General features: G+C 47.6%; 1 protein-coding gene across 1 annotated transcript in view; it reads left to right on the forward strand.

Annotated features, from left to right (window-relative positions):
* Positions 1–27932, forward strand: part of MRPL39 (mitochondrial ribosomal protein L39) — a 99909-nt gene that overhangs the window by 19148 nt on the left and 52829 nt on the right. The window contains exons 3-4 of the mRNA XM_040423213.1: positions 13457–13596; positions 19902–20001. Coding sequence (XP_040279147.1) covers positions 13457–13596; positions 19902–20001 — 240 coding nt within the window. The remainder of the gene's footprint in view (positions 1–13456; positions 13597–19901; positions 20002–27932) is intronic.

Raw genomic sequence — 27932 nt, forward strand, 5'->3', positions numbered from 1 at the left:
TAAGGCTGTACGTGGACTCCCATATTGTTGAATGGATTAGTAGTGGCTGAGGGGCAGACAACAGAGGGTTGTAGTCAATGGAGTATATTCAGACCAAGGTCTTGTTACCAGTGGGGTACCTCAGGGATCTGTTCTGGGACCCATATTGTTTAATATCTTTATCAGTGAAATTGCAGAAGGCCTTGATGGTAAGGTGTGTCTTTTTGCTGATGACACAAAGATTTGTAACAGGGTTGATGTTCCTGGAGGGATACACCAAATGGAAAAGGATTTAGGAAAACTAGAGGAATGGTTAAAAATCTGGCAACTAAAATGTAATGTTGATAAGTGCAAGATAATGCACCTGGGGCGTAAAAAACCCAAGAGCAGAATATAAAATCTGTGATACAGTCCTAACCTCAGTATCTGAGGAAAGGGATTTAGGAGTAATTATTTCAGAAGACTTAAAGGTAGGCAGACAATGTCATAGAGCAGCAGGAAATGCTAGCAGAATGCTTGGGTGTATAGGGAGAGGCATTACCAGTAGACAGAGGGAGGCGCTCATGCCGCTCTACAGAGCACTAGTGAGACCTCATTTGGAGTATTGTGCTCAGTACTGGAGACCATATCTCCAGACGGATATTGATACTTTGGAGAGAGTTCAGAGAAGAGCTACTAAACTAGTACATGGATTGCAGGATAAAACTTACCAGGAAAGGTTAAAGGACCTTAACATGTATAGCTTGGAAGAAAGAAGAGACAGAGGGGATATGATAGAAACTGCTAAATACATAAAGGGAATCAACAAGGTAAAAGAGGAGAGAATATTTACAAGAAGAAAAACTGCTACAAGAGGACATAGTTTTAAATTAGAGGGGCAAAGGTTTAAAAATATCAGCAAGTATTACTTTACTGAGAGAGTAGTGGATGCATGGAATAGCCTTCCTGCAGAAGTGGTAGCTGCAAATACAGTGAAGGAGGTTAAGCATGCATGGGATAGGCATAAGGCTATCCTTCACATAAGATAGGGCCAGGGGCTATCCATAGTATTCAGTATATTGGGCAGACTAGATGGGCCAAATGGTTCTTATCAGCTGACACATTCTATGTTTCTATGTTTCTATATGTGTAATTTTTTGGGTAAATAAATTCCATTAATCCATTCACAATGTCATGCTCTTTCAGAGGTTTTTGTAAGATTATTGGGCAGTTTCTCTGCCTACAAGATATTATCACAGATGCTTGGTTTACTTTTGACTCAGCAGAGATCACATGCCGCCTCTTCTTCACAGCAAAAATGTTATTACATGAACAGAGTTGAGAAAAATACCTTAATCCTAACTTCTACAAACCTATGAATGAAGAATCAAACTAATATGAAAAGTTGTTTAAATCTTCATCTACTTGCATATTATAAGTTATACCAGCAAGAATTAGTCTATGTAGAAAACTATGATTTAAATCAAGCCTTACTGACTAGTGATTTAAATCGTGATTTAAATCATTTTGATTTAAATCAAATCCACCCTGCTGAGGTCTGATAAAAATTGGTGGTCTGATCTGGAGGTCTAGGTGTGTCTTTTAAAGTGAAAAATATGGTAATAAGTTTTGCTTGTCATGCCGAGCTTCCTCCTTTCCAGCACGTCTCCTCTCCCCCTCCTCTGCAGCAGTGACCTAACGTTTGGACTGCAGCGGCAGCGTGCTCGTATTCCTCACGTGACCACTGCTGCCAGTCACCGGCCTCAGCGGTATTTGGAATGAGACCACTAACGCCAGTGACTGAATACAGCAGTCAGGTGTGCCATATGGGCACGTCACCGCAGCTGCCAGAACAACAGCGGGGAGAACAGAGCGGTGGCGCTTTAACAGAGGGGGTTCAGGAGAGTAATTATAACTTTTTTTTATTTTATTTTTTTATTAATTTGGTGGTTGTCCTGTCATTTGTTTAAAATAATCAATGAATGTAGTTTGTAGCAATATTTATATATTTGATATATCTGTATGGTCTTACGCCTAATGGACCACAGTCACGTCTCTTTAGAAAGGTTGTTCTGTCCCCATGTGGGTCGGCCCTTCCATCAGTAGATTCAGCCTTTCATACATTGACCGTCCTTGAGTTCCTGTCAGTGATTGAGGAGATTTCCGTGCGTTCTATAGTGTGGGTCAGCAGGGTTCACACCGACCTTCCATGATAGACCTCCAGCACAGCACAGGCTCCTGTCTATAGCACAATGGAGTTTACGGCCCGAGTCACATCAGTCAGCGCAGAACCAAACTACGAAGTGACAGGCTCAGAAATGGTAAGGATGGAGAAGACGACAAAAGCACGTTGCATTCTCTGCTCCGTTGTCATTGTAAATCCATTGTCCTAAAAGTACTGGAGTCAGACGCCTTCACGTTACCACTGTGTCTCCAAAGTGGCCGGAAGCAATTTGTGCAGAATTTTCCTGCCGCACTTCGTTCCTTGCCTGCTGCTCCAGAGACTAGGGGGGGGGGAAATTTATCATTCCTCTTTTTGGTGTAGAAAAGTCACTAATCCGCCTTTTCTACTCGCAGTCTGCATTTTACGCTGCCCTCGGCAGGTCTATAAAAAGGGTAGATGGTTAGTGACATCGTTGCCATGGCGGTGCCAAGGTCCCCTGTCATTCCATCGTTATTTACAACAGAACAGCTAATGACTGAAATCTACGGCAGCTCCAAACTGCACTCGCCCCAGAGGAGGCCTCCTCCGGCAATGCAGGCCCCATCAAGCCTGACATAGCACACGTGGGCCTTAGGCCCCTTTCACACAGGCGAGAATTCCGCGCGGCTGCAATGAGTGAGGTGAACGCATTGCACCTGCACTGAATCCAGACCCATTCATTTCTATGGGGCTGGGCACATGAGCTGTGATTTTCACGCATCACTTGTGCATTGCGTGAAAATTGCAGCATGTTCTATATTGTGTGTTTTTCATGCAACGCAGGCCCCATAGAAGTGAATGGGGCTGCGTGAAAATCGAAAGCGGATGCGGTGCGATCTTTCACGCATGGTTGCTAGGAGACGATCGGGATGGGGACCCGATCTTCATTATTTTCCCTTATAACATGGTTATAAGGGAAAATAATAGCATTCTTAATACAGAATGCTAAGTAAATTAGGGATGGAGGGGTTAAAAAAAAAAATAATAATTCAACTCACCTCATCCACTTGTTTGCGCTGCCCGGCTCGTCTTCTTTCTTCTTCCTTCTTCTTCTTCTTTGAGAATCTGTGAGAAAAGGACCTTTGGTGACATCACTGTGCTCATCACATGGTCCATCACCATGGTGATGGACCATGTGATGAGCGCAGTGATGTCACCAAAAGTCCTTTTCCTCCCAGGTTCTCGAAGAAGAAGAAGGAAGAAGAAGAAAGAAGACGAGCCGGGCAGCGCAAACAAGTGGATGAGGTGAGTTGAATTATTATTTATTTTTTTAACCCCTCCATCCCTAATTTACTTATCATTCTGTATTAAGAATGCTATTATTTTCCCTTATAACCAATTGCATACAATACTCACCCCCACTCGCAGGCAAAATTGCACGATTTTTCCGCGACGCACCCGCATCCTATCCGGCCCTCACACGCGACGCCCGTGTGAAAGAGGCCTTAATAAATCAGGGCCGTTGTGTATTTTTTATTTTCTACATGGACTTGAACGATTCCCCAAACAGAAATACCTTTAATTTTGCAGTTAAAGGGGACCTCTCGCCTCTCCTTACATGCCTGTATTCTTCACACAGCAATTTTTCTTATAATTGTACTTTGTGCCATTCCTCTGTTATTCCTCCAGAAATTTGAGTAAATTGACAGCTATGTTACTAGTTCGGGGTGTGTCCCTACACAGTCTGATGCCGTCCATTCAGTGCTGCCAGTGGCAGACTGTGCAGGGACACACCCCTTGGACAAGGGGAATGGTAACGCCCAGTTGTCAGTTTATCCCTTTTTTGGAGGAATAATTCAGAAATAGTACAAGGACGCTGCAGAATTATTATTACATGGGGAATACAGGTATTTACTAAAACAGACATGTCAAGAGAGGTGACAGCTCCTCTCAAAAGCGGTTGTTGACACGACATGTGACCACTGCAGCCAATCATAATCACTATCCACAGTGCTGACCCCAGTGGTATTGCCACGTTGTCGTTAAAGCCAGTGACTGGATGCAGTGGTGACCTATCACTGGGGCAGGAAGAAAATAGATCATGGAGGAATGTCAGCATGGACAATCATCATTTTTTTTAAACTTTACACCATTTTAATATGATTTTAAAGGGATTAACTCACTTCCGCAAACAACCAGGGTTACGACCACCGTGCAGTGATGGTCGTGCTTGCACACTATAGGAAAAAAACGCCAGCCTCTCTGGTGGCCGGGTCTGCGGGAGCGCACAGGCCGGCTCTTTTTCCTATAGTGTGCAAGCACGACCACTACTGATGGATTGCAGGGTGGTCGTAACCATGGAAATGCGCAGTGCACAATGCGATGGAGAAATGAATCCAGCCAGCAAAGGAGGCAATATGGACAATCACAATACATTAGTAACTTTCTCTTTTTCGTGGAAAAAACTGAACGCAATCGCAGACAAAGCTGACCGATCTTGCTTGCGAAATGGTGTGCGTTTCACTGAACGAATCCTGAGCCAATCCGTATCATTCGTGTGAAAGAGGCCAAAAAAGGAAAATCTAGTAAGAAAACCTAAAATCGTTCTTTACTAAATACTGTAGTGTGACCGCATACAGCGATCTTGTCGAGCTGCGTTTTTTTATTATCTTTTTTTTTTTTCTTTATGCTCATTGCAAACGCCTACGCTATGGACATCACGCTGTACCTACCCGGGATTTCTAATTACCCTCTGCTAGAATAACAACCCAGAGATTATATACTTTTTTTGGCCGATGTCTTTGACTGACTTTGGAGTAATAAAAAAAAAAAAGCTTTGAAAATCCCCTTTTATTGCGATACAATTGAATAATGCGGCCGCTCAGCCTGGGCTCCTCAGACGTAATATTGTTAGCCTGTTAATACCGCATCCAGTGACCTGTACTTACGCGGGAGCAGCCAAATCTATCAGAAATGGCTATCACCTCCTGTTAAATTTTCATAGTTCAGTTAACTGGCCTTTTGTTAATAATTCCAAATTAATTAGGTAGCAACAGTTAATTAAATGAACATTACCAGAAAAATGCAATTAAATTTCTAATTTAATTTTTCTTAGCGGTTATACCGGACCGGCCTTGCACTTGAGTTTTCTTTCCCGCTAATTTTTATTTTATTTTTTTGTATTTTTTTTTTGTATTTTCTTTTAATTGCAATCACTTCAGTCACTCGTGTTGGCTGAAATCATCTCGCCCTTGGGGAAATTCTGCGGAGAGGATTTTATGGAAAGGCGTTAATAAATGCTTTCACTTTGTAGGAAAGACCAGCATTTACGACTCCTCTGTACAACCGTGATGGAGAAAACATTAAATCTCGGTAAATCAGAATATTGAACGTCCTTAGCGGAGTCTCCAGCGCTAAATTATTAGGCGGTCGGCCTGCAAATTGTGGCGGTATTATTTTTGAGAAGTAACCAGTGTTTATGGGAGTGCACCCTTTCCATTCCCTTGGAAGCAATGATATCTCTGTGCCATTCGATACGTCTCAGGCCGTAAAGAGCATTTATCTCTATATTAGAAGAAAAACTGCGCACCGGGACGCATAAATCATTGCATTACTCTCCGCTGTTTCCTAATGGGGCTTTTCTGGCTTCATGTAAATAAAGCTTAAAGGGAATTTCTAGTTTTTAACGCCGTGTTATTTTTAGGTCTGACATTCAGGGCTGATTCATTTCTTAAAATACCTTTTATAGCAGTCAGAGCTCCGTTTTTCTTATATAGAGCCCCAAAGCAGCATAAACATAGTATAAAATGAAGTATGATTACAATATACATGAAATTAAAATATTGCTATGGCTTTTGGGTACATTACGTTTTCCTCTCTGGTAGCCCCCCCTGCTGTTTATCCTTCTGGTCCATCTTCTCCTGCCTTTAGAGGTGGTCCCACGTGCTCAGTAGCTTCCCTGCTCCCTCCATCCTCTCAGTGCTGAAGTAGTGATTAGAGATGAGCGAACTTCTTTTTTTTAGTTCGGCGTCTAAAGTTCGGCTTCCGGTTAGCGGAGGATCCCGATATGGATTCCGAATTCCGTTGTGGTCCGTGGTAGCGGAATCAATAATGGCCATTATTGATTCCTCTACCACGGACCACAACGGAATTCGGAATCCATATCGGGATCCTCCGCTAAACGGAAGCCGAACTTTAGACGCCGAACTTTAAAACAGAAGTTCGCTCATCTCTAGTAGTGATCAGAAGTGGCCCAAGACTGGCCATCAGTGTTACTTTCTAGAAAACCCCTTGCGTTCAGAAGCAAAATCAAACATGGTTTCTGCCTCGGTTTTTCACTCAGAATTCTGAGGACCCGCTCGCAGTTGTTTGAGCCCCATTGAAAACATCTAAACCACAGACACCTGAAGTGGTGTCCGCCTGGACACAATTCCAAGAACTGACATTGACTTTCTTAGTGTAGTCACGGAAATCTTAGAGTTCCTACTGCACCGCCATGTGGCTCTGCTTTCACAGAGATGCACGCAGAGGAAAACGAATGAAGGCACTGCATGGCGGTATGTGGAATGCTCACTGGTCCGTATGATATGTCTTACTCCGTGTGCATGAGGCCTTAATCTCATTATTGAGGAGAGTAGATAAAAATAAATAAATACAGACTGCAAGAAGAAAGCAGCAGAATCTTTATCTCTGTCACCCTGGCAACTGCTTTTTTGTTTTCACCCCTTCTCACATAGAGCCAATCATGCTGAAACCCTGAATTCCCCTGGGCTCAGGGTACTTTCACACTTGCGTTGTTTGATTCCGGCAGGCAGTTCCTGATCAGTCTGAAAAATACCTGATCAGTCCGAAAAATGCATTGCAATACCGGATCCGTTTTTTCCGGTGTCATCAGGCAAAATGGATCCGGTATTTTTTTTCCTTCTCATTTTTAAAGGTCTGCGCATGCGCAGACCGGAAGGACAGATCCGGCATTCCGGTATTTTGAATGCCGGATCCGGCACTAATACATTCCTATGGAAAAAAATGGCATTCAGGCAAGTCTTCCGTTTTTTTCGCCAGAGATAAAACCGTAGCATGCTACGGTTTTATCTTTTGCCTGATCAGTCAAAATGACTGAACTGAAGACATCCTGATGCATCCTGAACGGATTGCTCTTTATTCAGAATGCATGGGGATAATCCTGATCAGTTCTTTTCCGGTATAGAACCCCTGTGACGGAACTCTATGCCGGAAAAGAAAAACCCTAGTGTGAAAGTAGCCTCAGATGATATTAGGGCTGCAACGATTTAATCAACGTTATCGATAATATTCGATAACGGGATTCGTTGTCAACGAATCCCGTTATCGAATAATCGGCCGATTCGTTGCTATGCGGGCGGGAGTGGGCGGTCAGGCGCTATGCCTGCGGGTCCTTGAACTTTAGATCACCGCATCTTTATTACCTTACAATGAAGCTCCAGTAACAGGCAGAGTGGGCGGCTGCGTAACGTCACTTACTCACGTGACGCGAATGCTCCGCCCCATTTTATGACTGAAGCAGGCGGAGCAGGCGCGTCACGTGGGTAAGTGACGTTACGCCGCCGCCCGCTCTGCCTGTTACTGGAGCTTCATTGTAAGGTAAAAGAAGATGCGGTGATTTAAAGTAAAAGTTACTGCCGGTTAAGGAATACTGCTGTGAGCGTCGGAGCCGGGGCTGTTATGGGGAGGGGGATCTGTGGATGGCACTGTTATGGGGAGGGGGATTTGTGGATGACACTGCTATGGGGGAGATCTGTGGATGACACATATAGCATAAGATGCTATATAGTGTCATCCATAGATCCCCCCCATAGCATAGTCATCCACAGGTCCCCCTCCCCATAACATTGTCATCCACAGATCCCCCTCCCTGTAACAGTGTCATCCACAGATCCCCCATATATTTTTTAACTCGCCTTAATCCACTTGATCGCGAAGCCCGGCATCTCCTTCTGTCTTCATCTTAGCTGTGCAGCAACAGGACCTGTGGTGACGTCATTCCGGTCATCACATGATCCATCACATGATCTTTTACCATGGTGATGGATCATGTGATGACCGGAGTGACGTCACCACAGGTCCTGTTGCTGCACAGCTAAGATGAAGACAGAAGGAGATGCCGGGCTTTGCGATCAAGTGGATTAAGGTGAGTTAATTATTATTATTATTTTTAACCCCTCCAGCGCCATTTTACTATGCATTCTGTATTCAGAATGCTATTATTTTCCCTTATAACCATGTTATAAGGGAAAATAATACAATCTACAGAACACCGATCCCAAGCCCGAACTTCTGTGAAGAAGTTCGGGTTTGGGTACCAAACATGCGCGATTTTTCTCACGCGAGTGCAAAACGCATTACAATGTTTTGCACTCGCGCGGAAAAATCGATCGCGGGTGTTCCCGTAACGCACCCGCACATTTTCCCGCAACGCCCGTCTGAAAGAGGCCCTAACAGTGCCATCCACAGATCCCCCCCATATAAGTGTCATCCACAGATCCCCCCCATATAAGTGTCATCCACAGATCCCCCCCATAAGTGTCATCCACAGATCCCCCCCCCATAAGTGTCATCCACAGATCCCCCCCCCCATAAGTGTCATCCACAGATCCCCCGCCCCATAAGTGTCATCCACAGATCCCCCGCCCCATAAGTGTCATCCACAGATCCCCCGCCCCATAAGTGTCATCCACAGATCCCCCGCCCCATAAGTGTCATCCACAGATCCCCCCCCCATAAGTGTCATCCACAGATCCCCCCCCCCATAAGTGTCATCCACAGATCCCCCCCCCATAAGTGTCATCCACAGATCCCCCCCCCCATAAGTGTCATCCACAGATCCCCCCCCCATAAGTGTCATCCACAGATCCCCCCCCCCATAAGTGTCATCCACAGATCCCCCCCCCATAAGTGTCATCCACAGATCCCCCCCCCATAAGTGTCATCCACAGATCCCCCGCCCCATAAGTGTCATCCACAGATCCCCCGCCCCATAAGTGTCATCCACAGATCCCCCGCCCCATAAGTGTCATCCACAGATCCCCCGCCCCATAAGTGTCATCCACAGATCCCCCGCCCCATAAGTGTCATCCACAGATCCCCCGCCCCATAAGTGTCATCCACAGATCCCCCGCCCCATAAGTGTCATCCACAGATCCCCCGCCCCATAAGTGTCATCCACAGATCCCCCGCCCCATAAGTGTCATCCACAGATCCCCCGCCCCATAAGTGTCATCCACAGATCCCCCGCCCCATAAGTGTCATCCACAGATCCCCCGCCCCATAAGTGTCATCCACAGATCCCCCGCCCCATAAGTGTCATCCACAGATCCCCCGCCCCATAAGTGTCATCCACAGATCCCCCGCCCCATAAGTGTCATCCACAGATCCCCGCCCCATAAGTGTCATCCACAGATCCCCCGCCCCATAAGTGTCATCCACAGATCCCCCGCCCCATAAGTGTCATCCACAGATCCCCCGCCCCATAAGTGTCATCCACAGATCCCCCGCCCCATAAGTGTCATCCACAGATCCCCCCCCCCATAAGTGTCATCCACAGATCCCCCGCCCCATAAGTGTCATCCACAGATCCCCCGCCCCATAAGTGTCATCCACAGATCCCCCGCCCCATAAGTGTCATCCACAGATCCCCCGCCCCATAAGTGTCATCCACAGATCCCCCGCCCCATAAGTGTCATCCACAGATCCCCCGCCCCATAAGTGTCATCCACAGATCCCCCGCCCCATAAGTGTCATCCACAGATCCCCCGCCCCATAAGTGTCATCCACAGATCCCCCGCCCCATAAGTGTCATCCACAGATCCCCCGCCCCATAAGTGTCATCCACAGATCCCCCGCCCCATAAGTGTCATCCACAGATCCCCCGCCCCATAAGTGTCATCCACAGATCCCCCGCCCCATAAGTGTCATCCACAGATCCCCCGCCCCATAAGTGTCATCCACAGATCCCCCGCCCCATAAGTGTCATCCACAGATCCCCCGCCCCATAAGTGTCATCCACAGATCCCCCGCCCCATAAGTGTCATCCACAGATCCCCCGCCCCATAAGTGTCATCCACAGATCCCCCGCCCCATAAGTGTCATCCACAGATCCCCCGCCCCATAAGTGTCATCCACAGATCCCCCGCCCCATAAGTGTCATCCACAGATCCCCCCCCCCATAAGTGTCATCCACAGATCCCCCCCCCCATAAGTGTCATCCACAGATCCCCCGCCCCATAAGTGTCATCCACAGATCCCCCGCCCCATAAGTGTCATCCACAGATCCCCCGCCCCATAAGTGTCATCCACAGATCCCCCCCCCCATAAGTGTCATCCACAGATCCCCCCCCCCATAAGTGTCATCCACAGATCCCCCGCCCCATAAGTGTCATCCACAGATCCCCCGCCCCATAAGTGTCATCCACAGATCCCCCGCCCCATAAGTGTCATCCACAGATCCCCCGCCCCATAAGTGTCATCCACAGATCCCCCGCCCCATAAGTGTCATCCACAGATCCCCCGCCCCATAAGTGTCATCCACAGATCCCCCGCCCCATAAGTGTCATCCACAGATCCCCCGCCCCATAAGTGTCATCCACAGATCCCCCGCCCCATAAGTGTCATCCACAGATCCCCCGCCCCATAAGTGTCATCCACAGATCCCCCGCCCCATAAGTGTCATCCACAGATCCCCCGCCCCATAAGTGTCATCCACAGATCCCCCCCCCCATAAGTGTCATCCACAGATCCCCCCCCCCATAAGTGTCATCCACAGATCCCCCGCCCCATAAGTGTCATCCACAGATCCCCCGCCCCATAAGTGTCATCCACAGATCCCCCGCCCCATAAGTGTCATCCACAGATCCCCCGCCCCATAAGTGTCATCCACAGATCCCCCGCCCCATAAGTGTCATCCACAGATCCCCCGCCCCATAAGTGTCATCCACAGATCCCCCGCCCCATAAGTGTCATCCACAGATCCCCCGCCCCATAAGTGTCATCCACAGATCCCCCGCCCCATAAGTGTCATCCACAGATCCCCCGCCCCATAAGTGTCATCCACAGATCCCCCCCCCCATAAGTGTCATCCACAGATCCCCCGCCCCATAAGTGTCATCCACAGATCCCCCCCCCCATAAGTGTCATCCACAGATCCCCCGCCCCATAAGTGTCATCCACAGATCCCCCGCCCCATAAGTGTCATCCACAGATCCCCCGCCCCATAAGTGTCATCCACAGATCCCCCGCCCCATAAGTGTCATCCACAGATCCCCCGCCCCATAAGTGTCATCCACAGATCCCCCGCCCCCCATAAGTGTCATCCACAGATCCCCCCCCCCCATAAGTGTCATCCACAGATCCCCCCCCCCCATAAGTGTCATCCACAGATCCCCCCCCCCCCATAAGTGTCATCCACAGATCCCCCCCCCCCATAAGTGTCATCCACAGATCCCCCCCCCCCCCCATAAGTGTCATCCACAGATCCCCCCCCCCCCCCATAAGTGTCATCCACAGATCCCCCCCCCCCCATAAGTGTCATCCACAGATCCCCCCCCCCCATAAGTGTCATCCACAGATCCCCCCCCCCCCATAAGTGTCATCCACAGATCCCCCCCCCCCCATAAGTGTCATCCACAGATCCCCCCCCCCCATAAGTGTCATCCACAGATCCCCCCCCCCCATAAGTGTCATCCACAGATCCCCCCCCCCATAAGTGTCATCCACAGATCCCCCCCCCCCCCATAAGTGTCATCCACAGATCCCCCCCCCCCCATAAGTGTCATCCACAGATCTCCCCCCCCCCCATAAGTGTCATCCACAGATCTCCCCCCCCCCATAAGTGTCATCCACAGATCCCCCCCCCCATAAGTGTCATCCACAGATCCCCCCCCATAAGTGTCATCCACAGATCCCCCCCATAACAGTGCCACCCACAATTTGTTTTAATATGGCCTCATATAAACCCCTTTTTTTGTCATTATGGTGTTTTTTCCCGATGAATCGATTAAATTATCGACAACTAATCGATTATTGAAATAATCGTTAGCTGCAGCCCTAGATTATATTGCCAGTCAAAGCTACTGCCGACTGAACATGTCTCTTGCAGTCATCCACATGATCGTGCTACATGTAATAGATGCCCTCGCCTTGGCCGCTAGGGTGAGAACTGCTTTTTTACATTCTGCCCATTGAATTGGAAACGAGCAAAACTCCGGTATGATGACCTGGGCCCAGAACATTTTTGTAATAATTTTTTTTTGTGACTAATGTAATAATTATTAATGGGGGTCTTTTCATTCCGACCACAAGTTTGCTTCCGTCTCCACCTCTGACTGATGGGTTAATGATCTCTGTAGAGTTACAGGTTCCTATGTGCGTCCTCTGCGGCCCATTGAGGGATACAATTAATCTTGTTTAGCCAGGTTTTCCTCCATAATTAAAATTGATTTGTTTTGTTACTGTTCAGATTTCCCAATATTCGATAGCTGTGAACTCCTTTGTTTATTGGTGGCGTCTTTCCGCCGAAGTGCGGTTTATATTTACTTCAGACAGGCTGGAAATATACAGAACATGTAAAAAGGCTGCGCTATAATCTGAATTAAAAGCATAAATTAGGTAGAGAGTGGAGTATGGAGCATTCATAATACATACCTGCAGTGTACTACACGAGAGCGGAGGCCAAACCATTATATACGTGAGACTTAACAAGGCCTTCTCTGTGGGTTTCATCTGTATCAGTGGCTTGTGGAAAGCTGGGTGAGCTAAAAATGGACCGGCAGGCAGACGGGTTGTGGGTGCTTGTATATCGTTATACGGGTTCACTTTGCAATGCATCCCAAGCCTAAACAGGGCTCTTCATCAGGCACAAAACTCAGTGATGAGTTATACAGTCAGCATCTGCGAGCCCCCACCTCTGCGAGCCCCCCCCGGGCGGCAGCGGTCCGTCGCTCTGCGAGCCCCCCCCTGGCGGCAGCGGTCCGTCGCTCTGCGAGCCCCCCCCTGGCGGCAGCGGTCCGTCGCTCTGCGAGCCCCCCCCTGGCGGCAGCGGTCCGTCGCTCTGCGAGCCCCCCCCCACCGGGCGGCAGTGGTCTGTCGCTCTGCGAGCCCCCCCCCCCCGGCGGCAGCGGTCCGTCGCTCTGCGAGCCCCCCCCCGGCGGCAGTGGTCTGTCGCTCTGTGAGACCCCCAGGCAGTGTAGGTCCCAAATGATTTTTATTTCTCAGTTCCAGTAGTGACCGCAGAGTGCCAGTCAAGAGTCCCTGGGTTTTTGGTGTACCTTGACTTTTGGTGTGCCTTTGTGGTGTGTAATATGCTATAATTTGTCTTGATTACAGATCTAAGCGAGTGGTACTGTGCAAAATCCATACTGGCCCTGGTGGATGGGGAGCTGTGGGACATGTACAAGCCTCTAACTAAATCGTGCACCGTACAGTTTCTTACCTTCAAGGATGAAGATCCAGTGGAAGTTAATAAGGTCAGTATAGGGTTGTCCAGCCTAAGGACGCCATTTCCAGAAACAGCGCCACCCCTGTACACAGGTTTTGTTTATTTTTGCAACTCCGCTCCATGAAAGTGAATGGGGCTGAGCTGTAATACCACACACAGCCTTGTCGTTAGGTGTGGCACCATTTGTAGAAGAAGAACGCCATATTTTTTTCTTAATTTTGTGCAACACCATAAAACCATACTTTGTGATAGGAGAAACTCCAATTCCCTTCAGTGTTATACCTTTTTAAACAGGTAACATGGTTACCTGCAGCCACCACTAGAGGGAGCTTGCTGCATACTGATAAACATGGAACTCAACACAGTTGGGACCTCTGGGCACTTGTCCGCTCATTTCCTTAATCAGTCAAGTTCTATATCTTTGAAATTTCATCCAGAAATTAATGTTTGCATGTTCCCTCCCCTGCAATATTATTGATTTAGTGTCCATAAAACAGCAGACAGGCTCCCTTTATAATGAGCATTTTATGAGTCCAGATAAAGAGTAAAAGAGCTGCTGATTCTGGTGTTTAAACATTCTAAACTCCGTCTCCTATCACCAAAGTAAGTACACCAGCCTCATCAGGTCTCACCAACTAAATCACATAAATAAAGCCAGTGTCCCTGCAGTATGGCAGTAACTAACAAGCTACTGATTTGGCTACCGACACTGGGACTTCATTAGATCCAGGTCCTATTGACCCCTTTTGGACCACACCACATAAATTAATGGGCTACTGGCATGGTCCTGCACCCCATTAATTATCATGGTGCTACAGTACTTGGTGCTAAGCATGCAAAGCTCAGCTTTCTTCTGATCAAGAAGGCCCAAAACACCCCTTGTCATGAAGGGGTTAAAGGGGTTTTCCAAAAGTTGTCCAAAACCGGGAATTGAGCTAAAATATGAAAAGCAAGATTTTATTGATTGGCTGAGAGGGCTTGCCCAGCCATTTCCTGTGTGTACAGCTGCAATCAGGAAGTGGAGAGCAGCGGGGACAGAGGGGAGGGAGCGTCATCCTGCATCTTCACAGGTGCTGAATTCTGTCAGACTAGAAGCACCCGCACCCCGACAGTAGCACACTGCGCTGTTCTTACAGGAGCCGAAGAACTGTGCAAGTGCAGCTGTAAAGCTCCTCCATGTCGCGCTCAGCCATGGACGAGAGTGGCTGGTCGGTGGAGTGGGGGGTAGCTTCACATAATAAGAAAACCTGGCTAATCTGTTGAAAGACATCTATTATTATTACGTTTAAAGTAGCACTCCCACAAAAAAGTTGTATTCTCTGATCTGTTACAAAGGTACATGATGTAATCAGTGTCTGTATTTGTGAGTTATAACCTCCCTTCTGATCCTCAGCTGTGTCATGTGACCAACTCTCTGATCTCCATCTGACACAGGACAGGAAGTCAGTTACTTCTCTGTTCATTCCTATGAGACTGACGTTGGGGCTCCCATAGGAATACATAGAGAAACTGGCCTCCTGTCCCCACATAAAGAAGCTGGTGTATTTGGAAAGTCAGAACGCTGGTCACAGGATACAGCTGAGGATCCGAAGGGAGGGGATAACTCACAAATACAGTCACTTGGAAGAAGAATACCTTCTCTACAGTTCACATCATGCACCTTTCTAACAGGTCAGAGATTTTTTTTTTGTGGGAGTGCTTCTTTAATATTTCCCTGCATCCTACACAGTAGTAATATATATACACAGACAGGCTAACCCCTTTAACGGCAGGGCAACCCCGTTAAGAAATTTTGCTCCATAAGCTTAAATTTATGGAGCCTACAGTCGTTCCTGCTTCGTGTTTTTCGATAGCTCATGGTCTTGTATGCGGTATATTTGCTTTTGGCATAATCCCTTTGTGTCTATATGAGGCTTAGGAATCACGTGCTATACAATTACAAGGCTGAACAGTCACGTTCCGGCTCGTGAAGAGCCTTTTATTAGCGCCTAATCTGGAAACACAAAGGCGTCCAGCAGCATCAATAGGGCTAAGTGGTATCTGATCCATGCAGGACGCATGACCTTTTCACTCCTCGCTTTGATCAATGCAACAGGAAAATTGACAACGATCAGTTTTAAGATTTCTGTGCAAATCTCCCCGGCCAACAAGGCCCCCCTTGTGGCATTTATTCTATAGGAGCTCCTGCAGCCTTTGTCTGATCACACGCGGCGTCTTACGTGCTTACAGGGATTGGATGTAGTCCTGCGTCTACGGAAATACAGGATTGTTCTTGTTTACCCATCATCCATAATCCCACTGTGTCCGAATGTTAGTGCGCGGCTTAACTCCCCAACAGGCACGTTAAAATTGGAAAAACCATCCGGAAATTGTCAATTTTTTTTTTATTGTAGATTTTTAATTTTGTCTGAAGGAAATCTAACTGGAGGGTCACAAGGGCATTTCTTAAGCCCTTAGTGACAATGTAAAAAATGAAAATCATATATAATCTAATACACAACAACCTCTTTGTAAGGCCTCATTCACATGACCGTATGTATTTTGCAGTCCGCAAAGCATGGATCCGCAAAAAAAAAAGGATGACATCCGTGTGATGTCCATTTGCATCCATTTTTTTGCAGATCCATTGTCCACAAAACGGACAAGAATAGGACATGTTCTATCTTTTTGCGGAATGGACATATTGGACATACGGACATGGAATGCACATGGAGTTTCATCCCCCACTGAAGTGAATGGTTCTGAATACGGACCTGTAAAAAAAACTGAACGGAAAAAAATATGTTCGTGTGCATGAGCCCTAAGAAATCTATAACCAGCCTTGTACATAATTTGGGTCTAGAGATCTACCCATTCATTGCTCCAATTTTCTGCTAGTTTTATTTCAAGCGGTCTGCTTAGAGGGCGTGTCGTTTTTCAGAGGGCGTGTCCTGTCTGCTGCAGCTGGTGGCACTAGAAGGATGAGACTGAGGCTCCGTTCACACGTCCGTATGAATGGGTCCACATCCGTTCCGCAAATTGCAGAACGAGTGCGTACCCATTCATTCTCTATGGGGACGGAATGGATGCGGAGAGCACACTATGTGCGAGCACACCCCCGATCTTCCGGTCCGCGGCCCCGGCAAAAAAATAGAACATGTCCTACTCTTGTCCGCAATTGCGGACAAGAATTGGCAGTAATATGGGGGTGCCGGCCGGTTGTATTGCGGATCCGGAATGCACTGCGGACGTCTGAATGGACCCTAAGCATGTGCCTCTGTCTCAGTGAGCAGGACAGAGAAATTAGAAAAAGAGTGAACAGCAGGTGGCGCTGTACAGATAGATTTCAGTGAATAACTCTGTAGCTAAAATACAGGGTGGGCCATTTATATGGATACACCTTAATAAAATGGGAATGGTTGGTGATATTAACTTCCTGTTTGTGACACATTAGTATATGTGAGGGGGGAAACTTTTCAAGATGGGTGGTGACCATGGCGGCCATTTTGAATCCAACTTTTGTTTTTTCTATAGGAAGAGGGTCATGTGACACATCAAACTTATTGGGAATTTCACAAGAAAAACAATGGTGTGCTTGGTTTTAACGTAACTTTATTCTTTCATAAGTTATTTACAAGTTTCTGACCACTTATAAAATGTGTTCAATGTGCTGCCCATTGTGTTGGATTGTCAATGCAACCCTCTTCTCCCACTCTTCACACACTGATAGCAACACCGCAGGAGAAATGCTAGCACAGGCTTCCAGTATCCGTAGTTTCTGCACATCTCGTATCTTCACAGCATAGACAATTGCCTTCAGACGACCCCAAAGATAAAAGTCTAAGGGGGTCAGATCGGGAGACCTTGGGGGCCATTCAACTGGCCCACGACGACCAATCCACTTTTCAGGAAACTGTTCATCTAGGAATCCTCGGACCTGACACCCATAATGTGGTGGTGCACCATCTTGCTGGAAAAACATAGGGAACGTGCCAGCTTCAGTGCATGAACAGTTTCCTGGAAAGTGGATTGGTCGTCGTGGGCCAGTTGAATGGCCCCTAAGGTCTCCCGAATACAATTTGATTCTGCCCTGTCCTTCAAGCCACACATCCAAACCCTCACCTCCACCTGCCATTTTCAACTCAAGAACATCTATCGTATTCGCTGCTCCTTCACCCCTGAGTCAACTAAAATGCTAGTGCATGCCCTCGTCATCTCCCGCCTGGACTACTGCAACATTCTCCTCTGTGGCCTTCCATCCAGCACTATCACTCCCCTCCAATTTATTCTCTGCTCCCGGTTAATCCCCCTCTCTCCTCATTTATCCTCTGCCTCCCCCTCTGCCAATCCCTTCAATGACTCCTCATTGTCCAGGGAATTCAGTTTAAAATACTAACTACATACACTGCTCAAAAAAATAAAGGGAACACAAAAATAACACATCCTAGATCTGAATTAATTAAATATTCTTCTGAAATACTTTGCTCTTTACATAGTTGAATGTGCTGACAACAAAATCACACAAAAATAAAATAATGGAAATCAAATTTTTCAACCCATGGAGGTCTGGATTTGGAGTCACACTCAAAATTAAAGTGGAAAAACACACTACAGGCTGATCCAACTTTGATGTAATGTCCTTAAAACAAGTCAAAATGAGGCTCAGTAGTGTGTGTGGCCTCAACGTGCCTGTATGACCTCCCTACAACGCCTGTGCATGCTCCTGATGAGGTGGCGGACGGTCTCCTGAGGGATCTCTTCCCAGACCTGGACTAAAGCATCTGCCAACTCCTGGACAGTCTGTGGTGCAACGTGACGTTGGTGGATAGAGCGAGACATGATGTCCCAGATGTGCTCAATTGGATTCAGGTCTGGGGAACGGGCGGGCCAGTCCATAGCATCATCCAGCCACATGAGGTCTAGCATTGTCTTGCATTAGGAGGAACCCAGGGCCAACCGCACCAGCATATGGTCTCACAAGGGGTCTGAGGATCTCATCTCGGTACCTAATGGCAGTCAGGCTACCTCTGGCGAGCACATGGAGGGCTGTGCGGCCCTCCAAAGAAATGCCACCCCACACCATTACTGACCCAATGCCAAACCGGTCATGCCGGAGGATGTTGCAGGCAGCAGAACGTTCTCCACGGCGTCTCCAGACTCTGTCACGTCTGTCACATGTGCTCAGTGTGAACCTGCTTTCATCTGTGAAGAGCACAGGGCACCAGTGGCGAATTTGCCAATCTTGGTGTTCTCTGGCAAATGCCAAACGTCCTGCACGGTGTTGGGCTGTAAGCACAACCCGCACCTGTGGACGTCGGGCCCTCATATCACCCTCATGGAGTCTGTTTCTGACCGTTTGAGCAGACACATGCACATTTGTGGCCTGCTGGAGGTCATTTTGCAAGGCTCTGGCAGTGCTCCTCCTGTTCCTCCTTGCACAAAGGCGGAGGTAGCGGTCCTGCTGCTGGGTTGTTGCCCTCCTAAGGCATCCTCCATGTCTCCTGATGTACTGGCCTGTCTCCTGGTAGCGCCTCCATGCTCTGGACACTACGCTGACAGACACAGCAAACCTTCTTTCCACAGCTCACATTGATGTGCCATCCTGGATAAGGTGCACTACCTGAGCCACTTGTGTGGGTTGTAGACTCCGTCTCATGCTACCACTAGAGTGAAAGCACCGCCAGCATTCAAAAGTGACCAAAACATCAGCCAGGAAGCATAGGAACTGAGAAGTGGTCTGTGGTCACCACCTGCAGAACCACTTCTTTATTGGGGGTGTCTTGCTAATTGCCTATAATTTCCACCTGTTGTCTACCCCATTTGCACAACAGCATGTGAAATTGATTGTCACTCAGTGTTGCTTCCTAAGTGGACAGTTTGATTTCACAGAAGTGTGATTGACTTGGAGTTACATTGTGTTGTTTAAGTGTTCCCTTTATTTTTTTGAGCAGTGTATAAAGCCGTCCACAACCTGTCCCCTCCTTATATCCACAACCTGACCTCCTCGTCTGTTCTCTTCTCATCTGTTCTTCACACATTCGACTACAAGATTTCTCATGTTCATCTCCACTACTCTGGAACTCACTAGCCCAACATCCAAACCTTCAAGAGAAATCTGAAAACCAACCTCTTCAGGAAAGCCTACCATCTGCAATGAGCATGCTGCCACCACACAGCCACATGAGCAGCCTATACCCTCACCTTCTGTGTTCTCCCCTTCCCTTATAAATTGTAAGCTCTTGTGGGCAGGGTCCCCTCCTCCTCTGTACCAGTCTGTTATGTATATTTTGTATTTGTAAGCCCCTCTTGATGTACAGAGCCATGGAATTAATGGCACTTTGTTCTGGGTTTTAGGCTTACTGGAGATCCTGTGCCGCCATACTTGGACATGTGTTGGAACAAGCTTTTAAAGATGACTACATTGTGACCCTCATCAGGGCTCCGGAAATACCAGGTCAGGTTCAGCTTCTATCAATGAGAACTACCTGAAATGTTTTATGTGAGGCTCGTTTTGTATTTCAGGTTATGCTCACACTTCATAGCGGAAGCCAGGACAATTTTTGGAATCTGTCATAGTGATTGATACCACCAGCGTCTAACGTACTTCATTGACTTACAGTGGTGTAGGTTGGCTTCTTTCGTGGTGTCCGTCATGTTGGATAGGTCGTCGGTGTATGATTTGTCTACCTGCACCCATGCCGATCAGCTTCTAGAAGGGGCAGGACGGACGAGCACTGTGGCCTTTTCATGGTATACCAAGCACAGCGCCGTACATTATATAGTGGCCGTGCTTGGTATTGCAGATCAATGTCATTAAAGGGGTTTTCCGAGATATTTTTATTGATGACCTATCCTCTGGATAGATCCATCCGCATCTGATCGGTGGGGTTTCAACACCCAGGACCCCCCACTGATCAGCTCGAAGGCATCAGAGCTCGCAGTAGCACCGCGTCCTTCTCCAGCTTAGCCTAGCCAATGTGATGTCACGTTCATCGTTCACATGGCCTAGGAGCAGCTCAGCCCCATAGAATTGAATGCTAATAGTATGTACAGAGCTGTGCTTGGTGAGCTGAGAGAATGCAGGAGCGCCGCTGCCGTCTCAAACATGTGATCGGCGGGGGTCCCGGGTGTCGGACCCCCAACGGTCAGAGGATCTGTCATCAGTATAAAAATCTCAGAAAACCCTTTTAACTTGAATAGGACTTAGTTGCACAGAGGCCACGTGACATCAGGCTGTGGAAGAGGCTGCAGTGTTCCTGCCACGGCCCTTTTACTGCAGGCGCTAAGCGGTGGTGCTGGGAGTCAGACCCCCACCAATCCTGAGGATGTGTCATCCATATAAAAATCTGTCCGGTCATGCAATGGACTGCACAAAAGAAAGCTCTGCTCGTGCACCTGTGTGGTTATCCAATGACCCTGACAGATTTTCATCTCATTCAAAGATTGCAATCAGAGATTGTGAAAACAGTGATGAATTGAGATGGGGAGTATATTTGAAAATCATATGGCACCATCCAGTTTGCTGGATAATAACATCCCTTTAAGGGTACTTCACATTTGCGTTGTTGGATTCCGGCAGGCAGTTCCGTCGCCGGTACTGCCTGCCGGATACGACAATCTGGAAGCAAACGGATACCATTTGAAGACTGATCCATCTCACAAATGCATTGCAATACCGGATCCGTCTCTCTGGTTGTCATCCGGAAAAACGGGTCCGGTATTTATCTTTTTCGCATTTTTAAAGGTCTGCTCATGCGCAGACCTCAAAACTGTATCAGTTTTTCCGGAACACTTGGGGCCGGATCCGGCATTAATGCATTTCAATGGAAAATAATGCCAAGTGTTCCGGAATGCTGCGGTATTTTCTCCGTCCAAAAACCGTACAGTGACTGAACTGAAGACATCCTGAACGGATTGCTCTCCATTCAGAATGCATTAGGATAAAACTGATCAGTTTTTTTCCGGTATTGAGACCCTAGGACGGATCTCAATACCGGAAATGTTTAACGCAAGTGTGAAGTACCCTAAAGAGGAGGTGCCAGCAAATTCTCGAGCATCTTTTCTTAGACCTCTGCACTGTGCTCTTCCTCTGTTATTCCTCCTAGAAATGTATGAATAAACTGACAACTTGATGTTACCAGTTTGGGGTGTGTCCCTACAGACACTCTTCAGTTACCAGTTTGGGGTGTGTCCCTACAGACACTCCTCAGTTACCAGTTTGGGGTGTGTCCCTACAGACACTCCTCAGTTACCAGTTTGGGGTGTGTCCCTACAGACACTCCTCAGTTACCAGTTTGGGGTGTGTCCCTACAGACACTCCTCAGTTACCAGTTTGGGGTGTGTCCCTACAGACACTCCTCAGTCAGTGCCACTCATGTGTAATGACGCACCCCTGTGATCAGGGCTATGGTAAAACCCAGCTGACAGTTTTCAGGAGGAATAACGAAAGAACGGCCCACTGCAGAGGTCTAAGGAAAGAGCCTCCAGAGTAGTTATTTTATGGGTAATGCCATTCTAGAGCAAACCCTGCCTCACAACCGCACACAATTTTTAAAAAGTTTTAGCTTTTGCGTTTTAAGCATCGGGCAGAAATCTGCAAATAGGAAGAATAAAGCAAGCAGACAATGATGGGAAACAATCTAATGCGGAGCGTGCGCGGTGTTAATTAGTGTGGTTATTACTGCGCGCTAATGAAAACATGGACTCTAATGACTGGGTAATTAGAGGGGCACTAGGAGGTGGGCAGTGCCAGGGATGGGAAATTGCACATTGTGATTTCTCATTACACAGCCCGTACCCAGCGCCTGTCATAACCAGACCTTCGCCCGGCTCCTCTATAATTAAACTTCCAGGATGTTTGTGTATTTGGCGTCTTGTGAGATTTCCCTCAGTAATTGTCACTTTTCATACTGTTGACATGATTGGGGTCAGGGACTTGTTCCTTTGTGTTTTTATTTTCTCCTCTTTCTCCCACGTGTTCTTCCTGACTCCATCGCCGGTGTACAGTACTGACGGGGCACATTTAGGGCTTCGTTATGGTAATTGCCTGGGACTGCCTGAACGTGTGGCTTTATCATCCTTATGGATGTGACAAAGTAGTCTTTACAGTTTATTATTATTTTTTTCTTGTAGAAGCACCTAGTTTTACAGTAATCGATTGCATCTAGTCTACCAGGGGGAGTGGCTTGGTGGGAAAAGGGGGAGTGGCTTGGTGGGAAAAGGGGGAGTGGCTTGGTGGGAAAAGGGGGAGTGGCTTGGTGGGAAAAGGGGGAGTGGCTTGGTGGGAAAAGGGGGAGTGGCTTGGTGGGAAAAGGGGGAGTGGCTTGGTGGGAAAAGTTTGGTGGGAAAAGGGGGGGGGGTGGCGGCTTGGTGGGAAAAGGGGGGGGGGTGTCGGCTTGGTGGGAAAAGGGGGGGGGGGTCGGCGTGGGGGGAAAAGGGGGGGGGTGTCGGCTTGGTGGGAAAAGGGGGGGGGTGTCGGCTTGGTGGGAAAAGGGGGGGGGGGTGTCGGCTTGGTGGGAAAAGGGGGGGGGGTGGCTTGGTGGGAAAAGGGGGGGGGGGTGGCTTGGTGGGAAAGGGGGGGGGGGTGGCTTGGTGGGAAAGGGGGGGGAGTGGCTTGGTGGGAAATGGAAGGAAGTGGCTTGGTGGGAAATGGGAGGGAGTGGCTTGGTGGGAAATGGGAGGGAGTGGCTTGGTGGGAAAAAGAGGTGAGAGAGGAGTGACAGTGGGAAAGGGGAGCGGCATACTGGGAAAGGGGAGAGGGAAATGGGGTGCGGCTTAATATGCAAAAGTTTGGTGCAAAACTTTGTTGCCAAGTAAGCTGCCCAATCAATAAAGTCAGACGAAATGCATCTAACCACGCACCAAACTTTTCCTCCAGCCTCAGACACTGTGATAAACCTGTCCACAGGGTTAGTACGTATGCCCCGCTGTGTGAGGGGAGGTACATGACACTTGTGGTGAATTGCCGTGTCATGCAGTGTGTGGTCATCTCCCCTGACATGTCTGTTTTACTAAATAATTGTATTCCACATTAAATTACCATTCTGGAGCATTTCTTCTTAGGCCCCTTGCAGACGAGCGTTCCTCCCGCAGCGAGTCTGCATCGCAGCACCCGGCCTGACCTCCCAGCGCTGCCGGGGGTCACACAGCATTATATTGATTTATGATGCTATGTAACCCTTACAGTTCTGGAATGTATTGGATAACACTAGCATAATGCTATGGAAATCCCGGCAGTGGGAGGTCAGGCCAGGTGCTGCGATGCGGACTCGCTGCGGGAGTAACGCTCGTCTGCCAGGGGCCTTTGCTCTGTTATGCCGTTCCTCTATTATTCCTGCTAGAAGTTTGTGAATAATGGGACAACTGGGGGTGGGTCCCTGCACAGGGACGCTAAGTTGTACCTTTATTCACAAACTTCTAGCAGGAATAGTAGAGGAACGGCACAACATAGAGTTCTAAGACCCCCTGAGAGCCCATTAAGCGCTCCAGTCAGGCCCATAGCTGCTAGTTGGGCTTCCCGTAAAGATAGTTTTGTCTAAACAGGAAAACTTTTAATCCTTGAAGCCTCATGCAGCGACGTCTGCTTTGTATCCGTGTAATGAAAACAATAAACAGCGTGTTATGAAGAATTGATGAGATCTCCGACGCCAGCGCAGAATTATGGAAAGAAGCGCGATGCATTATTAATTAACGGAGGATTTACAGGCGTGAGATGGATCTTGCGACAGTCCCATCCTCGTCTGCCGTCCTCACACTTTTTCTTCTTGTCTTCGTCGGGAGGCGTTGTAGTGCTGTATGAGCGAGAGGATCAAGGTGTCTCAAATCATGAAACGCGTGCAGCCCTGTTCCCTCCATACAAGCTGTGCCCTCTGTAAATACTCTTCAGACTTCACAGGAGCGGCTGAGATTAAAGCAGAAGTCCTCCGTAATTTCGGGTTGTGTGTTGTGATATTATGTTTGATATCTGCCGTCTTATGGCTCCGTTATTAGACAAGAAAGCCTTTCTCCTGCAGATCTTACTCTTCACGAAGGGTGGGGGCGTCACACGCTCGTGTCTTCATCCTTTTTTTTTTTTTTCTTTCCTTTTTTTGCTGACAAAATGACCAGGTTTGGTCGAAGAATGTCACAGAGAGCAGAAATACTACCAGCCTCAACTTAGATCGGATGATCGCTGAAGTCTGAAAGTTTAGTCTCCAAAACTGCCCGTCCGTGAATTGTCACCAGCGCATTAAAGGGCGTCTGTCAGCAGATTTGTACCTGTGCAACTGGCTGACCTGTTACATGTGCGCTTTTAATACATTCAAATAAGCCCCTAGGAGCAACGGGGCGTTAACTTTACACGTAGCTCTGCTCTGTTTGCAACTGCTGCGCCCTCTGCACTTTAATTGACAGGGCCAGGCAGTGAAAACATAATGCCTGACCTTGCCAATCAAAGTGGAGAAGGCAAGGCTGCTGCAGAGAGAGCAGAGACTCTAGGTGTAAGGGCAACGCCCCCGTTGCTCCTAGAGGCTCATTAGCTTATACTAAAACTCAGCTGCCGAGTGCACATGTAAGGCTACTTTCACAGTAGCGTTTTCAATTCCGCAATTGAGATCCGTCATAGGATCTCAATAGCGGGGAAAAAAACTTTTCAGTTTTGTCCCCATTCATTGTCATTGACAAAACTGAACTGAACGAAGCGGAGTGCACCAAAATGCGTTCCGTTTGGTTGCATCCCCATCGCGGACAAAATTAACGCTGCAAGCAGCGTTTTTCTGTCCGCGATGTGGTGCGGAGCAAGACGGATCCGTCCTGACACACAATGTAAGTCAATGGGGACGGATCCGTTTTCTCTGACACAATAGAAAACTGATCCGTCCCCCATTGACTTTCAGTGGTGTTCATGATGGATCCGTCATGGCTATAGAAGACATAATACAACCGGATCCGTTCATGACGGATGCATGCGGTTGTATTATTATAACGGAAGCGTTTTTGCAGATCCATGACGGATCCGCAAAAAACGCTGTTGTGAAAGTAGCCTAACAGGGCAGCTAATTTCATAGTTACAAAACTGCTTACAGATGCCCTTTAAAGTCTACGGACAGTTTCTGTGATACAGGTGTTAAATGTCAGTCTGTCAGAGGATGGCTCATGTAGAGCTTTTATCAAGTTTTCAAACTGATAAGAATATGGCTTAAATGAGTGTTTATGAGGTCAGAAGATCAGATATGAGATCTGTACATGAGCCAGCATCTGAGTAAGCAGAAAGTGGCAGTCTGTGAATAGACTGACATTTAACCCCTGTATCACAAAAACTGTTAATTTATTTATATTTTTTTTAATAAAGAGCAATTGAAAGAAATGTTGTTGTTTTTTTTGCCTAAAATAAGAGAATTGCAATAATAAAAAAAAATGCCCCCACGGGTATCCATAGCCTTTAAAGGGGTTTCCCACCCGCATTAAATATTTAAGAAACGGCTGACAATGGTATAAAATAACACAAATGTAATCATGGCCTCACCCATCCCCTGCTGCTCCTCTGCACTTTCCTGTTTATGGGGCCCTAGTGATGATGTGGTAAGTCACCATGTGACCACTGCAGACAGTCACTGGCCGTAACAGGTGGTCTCTGTGTAAAGGAAGACTACTGGCGGACCAGGATAGAATCCAAATGGCAGTGGAATGGAGGAGAGGATGTCCTGTAAAACGACTTCATCTCAGCAGAACTTAACTATACCAAGAGCCTTGATAAGAAGGTGGGATATAGGCAGACCATAAACACCCCAATTTTGTCCATTCCAACTTTTTGACTAAGATTTTGTAAGCATTGCCTAGGCTCATTCAGGTGAATGGAGCGAGTACTTGTCTCCGAGACGACGCACAGTGTAATATAGAGGATGCATCGCTCACACGGATCAACACCTCCTCTTCAAACAGCTGATCGCTGAGGGTGTCGGGAGTCGGACCCCCGCAGATCAGATATTGGTGACTTATCCTGAGGATAGACTTTTAGTATATCCTGCCTGCACAGCCCCTTTAACGACGCATGACATGTATATCCATCATACATGTGTAGGGTATGTATGGAACAGACTCATACGTTCCTTATGCAGCCGGTGTCGGTTGTATAATACAGCTGACACCGACCCACAATGACCAGGATAGAAGATAACTCACATCCTGGTCATTTAACCCTTCAGATGCCTCAGACGCACATTCTATGCTTCTGTTGAAGCCCCTGTGGAAAAATGGTGTGGTCCCAGTTGGTTACTATGGAACCGTGGGGCCTTGGGAAGTTTAACCCCTTCTACCACCAGCAGCACAGGCTCTGCCTCAGGTACTGAGCAGCTGCAGGCTTTCCTCTTCCTCTGCACAGGATCTTCCCTCCCTCTTCACCCTGCAGACACAGAGCTAGCAAAGACCGTAAGAGAGTGTCTGCAGAGCATTGCACAAGAACAGGTAGGGGGAAGATCCTGTGTGCATCAGCAGTGTCATTGTACAGCTGGGATTTGTAGTCCTACATCTCCAACATGAGCAATTTTATAAACTCTTTTTGCAGAGCAGGTGGAGGGAAAGGCAGTCTTTATTGACACCTACAAATAATAATAATGAGGATAACCTTAGAGATTGGTGTTCCACGCCCCCACAGCTCTGCTACTGCATGTCAACAAAGGGCCAGAACTGAACTAGGTGAAGGAGTAAATATAATTTTTTTTGCCTAAAACTTGCTTAGCTTATGTGTATATTGCTGACCATCAGATTTACAGTGCTTTTTTTTTTTTTTTTTTTTTATATATAACTAGAAAAACAGCCCCTTTAAAGGGGGTTATCCAACCCCTATAATTCCCAGGCCCCTCATACAGGTTGTACTTACCCTGCTTCCTGACACCTGCATTGCTCCTGATGCCCGCCGCTGCATCTACCCATCGCACTGATCAAAACATATGGGCAGCCAATAGCAGGCCGCGACGGGTACAAGCCGCCCTAGCGTTACCCGCGATGCTAGGAAGGCTCATCCCCTTTGAGACCTGCTATTGGCATACAACCAAGGGGAGATACAGCAGCGGCTGTGCAGGCATCAGGAGCGACGCAGGTGTCGGGGAACAGGGTAAGTACAACCTGTTTGAGGGGTCATTAAAGGGGTTGGATAACCCTTTGAAGAGGAGCTGTCACCACTCCTGACATGCCTGTATTAATAGCTCCATGCATTCCCCATGTAATAACTATTCTGGAGCATCTATTCTTATGTCTGTATGTTGTACCGTTCTTTTATTAGTTCTGCTAGAAGTTATGAATGAATTGCTAGCAGCCTGCAGTAAGGGTACAGAGGGGTGTTACCAGTTGGGGTGTGTCCCTGCGCAGTCTGACTCTATCCTGTCAGTAATGAATGGCGAGCGCACCGCG

The sequence above is a fragment of the Bufo bufo genome, chromosome 3 (genome assembly GCF_905171765.1).
Source record: "Bufo bufo chromosome 3, aBufBuf1.1, whole genome shotgun sequence".
Taxonomy (NCBI): domain Eukaryota; kingdom Metazoa; phylum Chordata; class Amphibia; order Anura; family Bufonidae; genus Bufo; species Bufo bufo.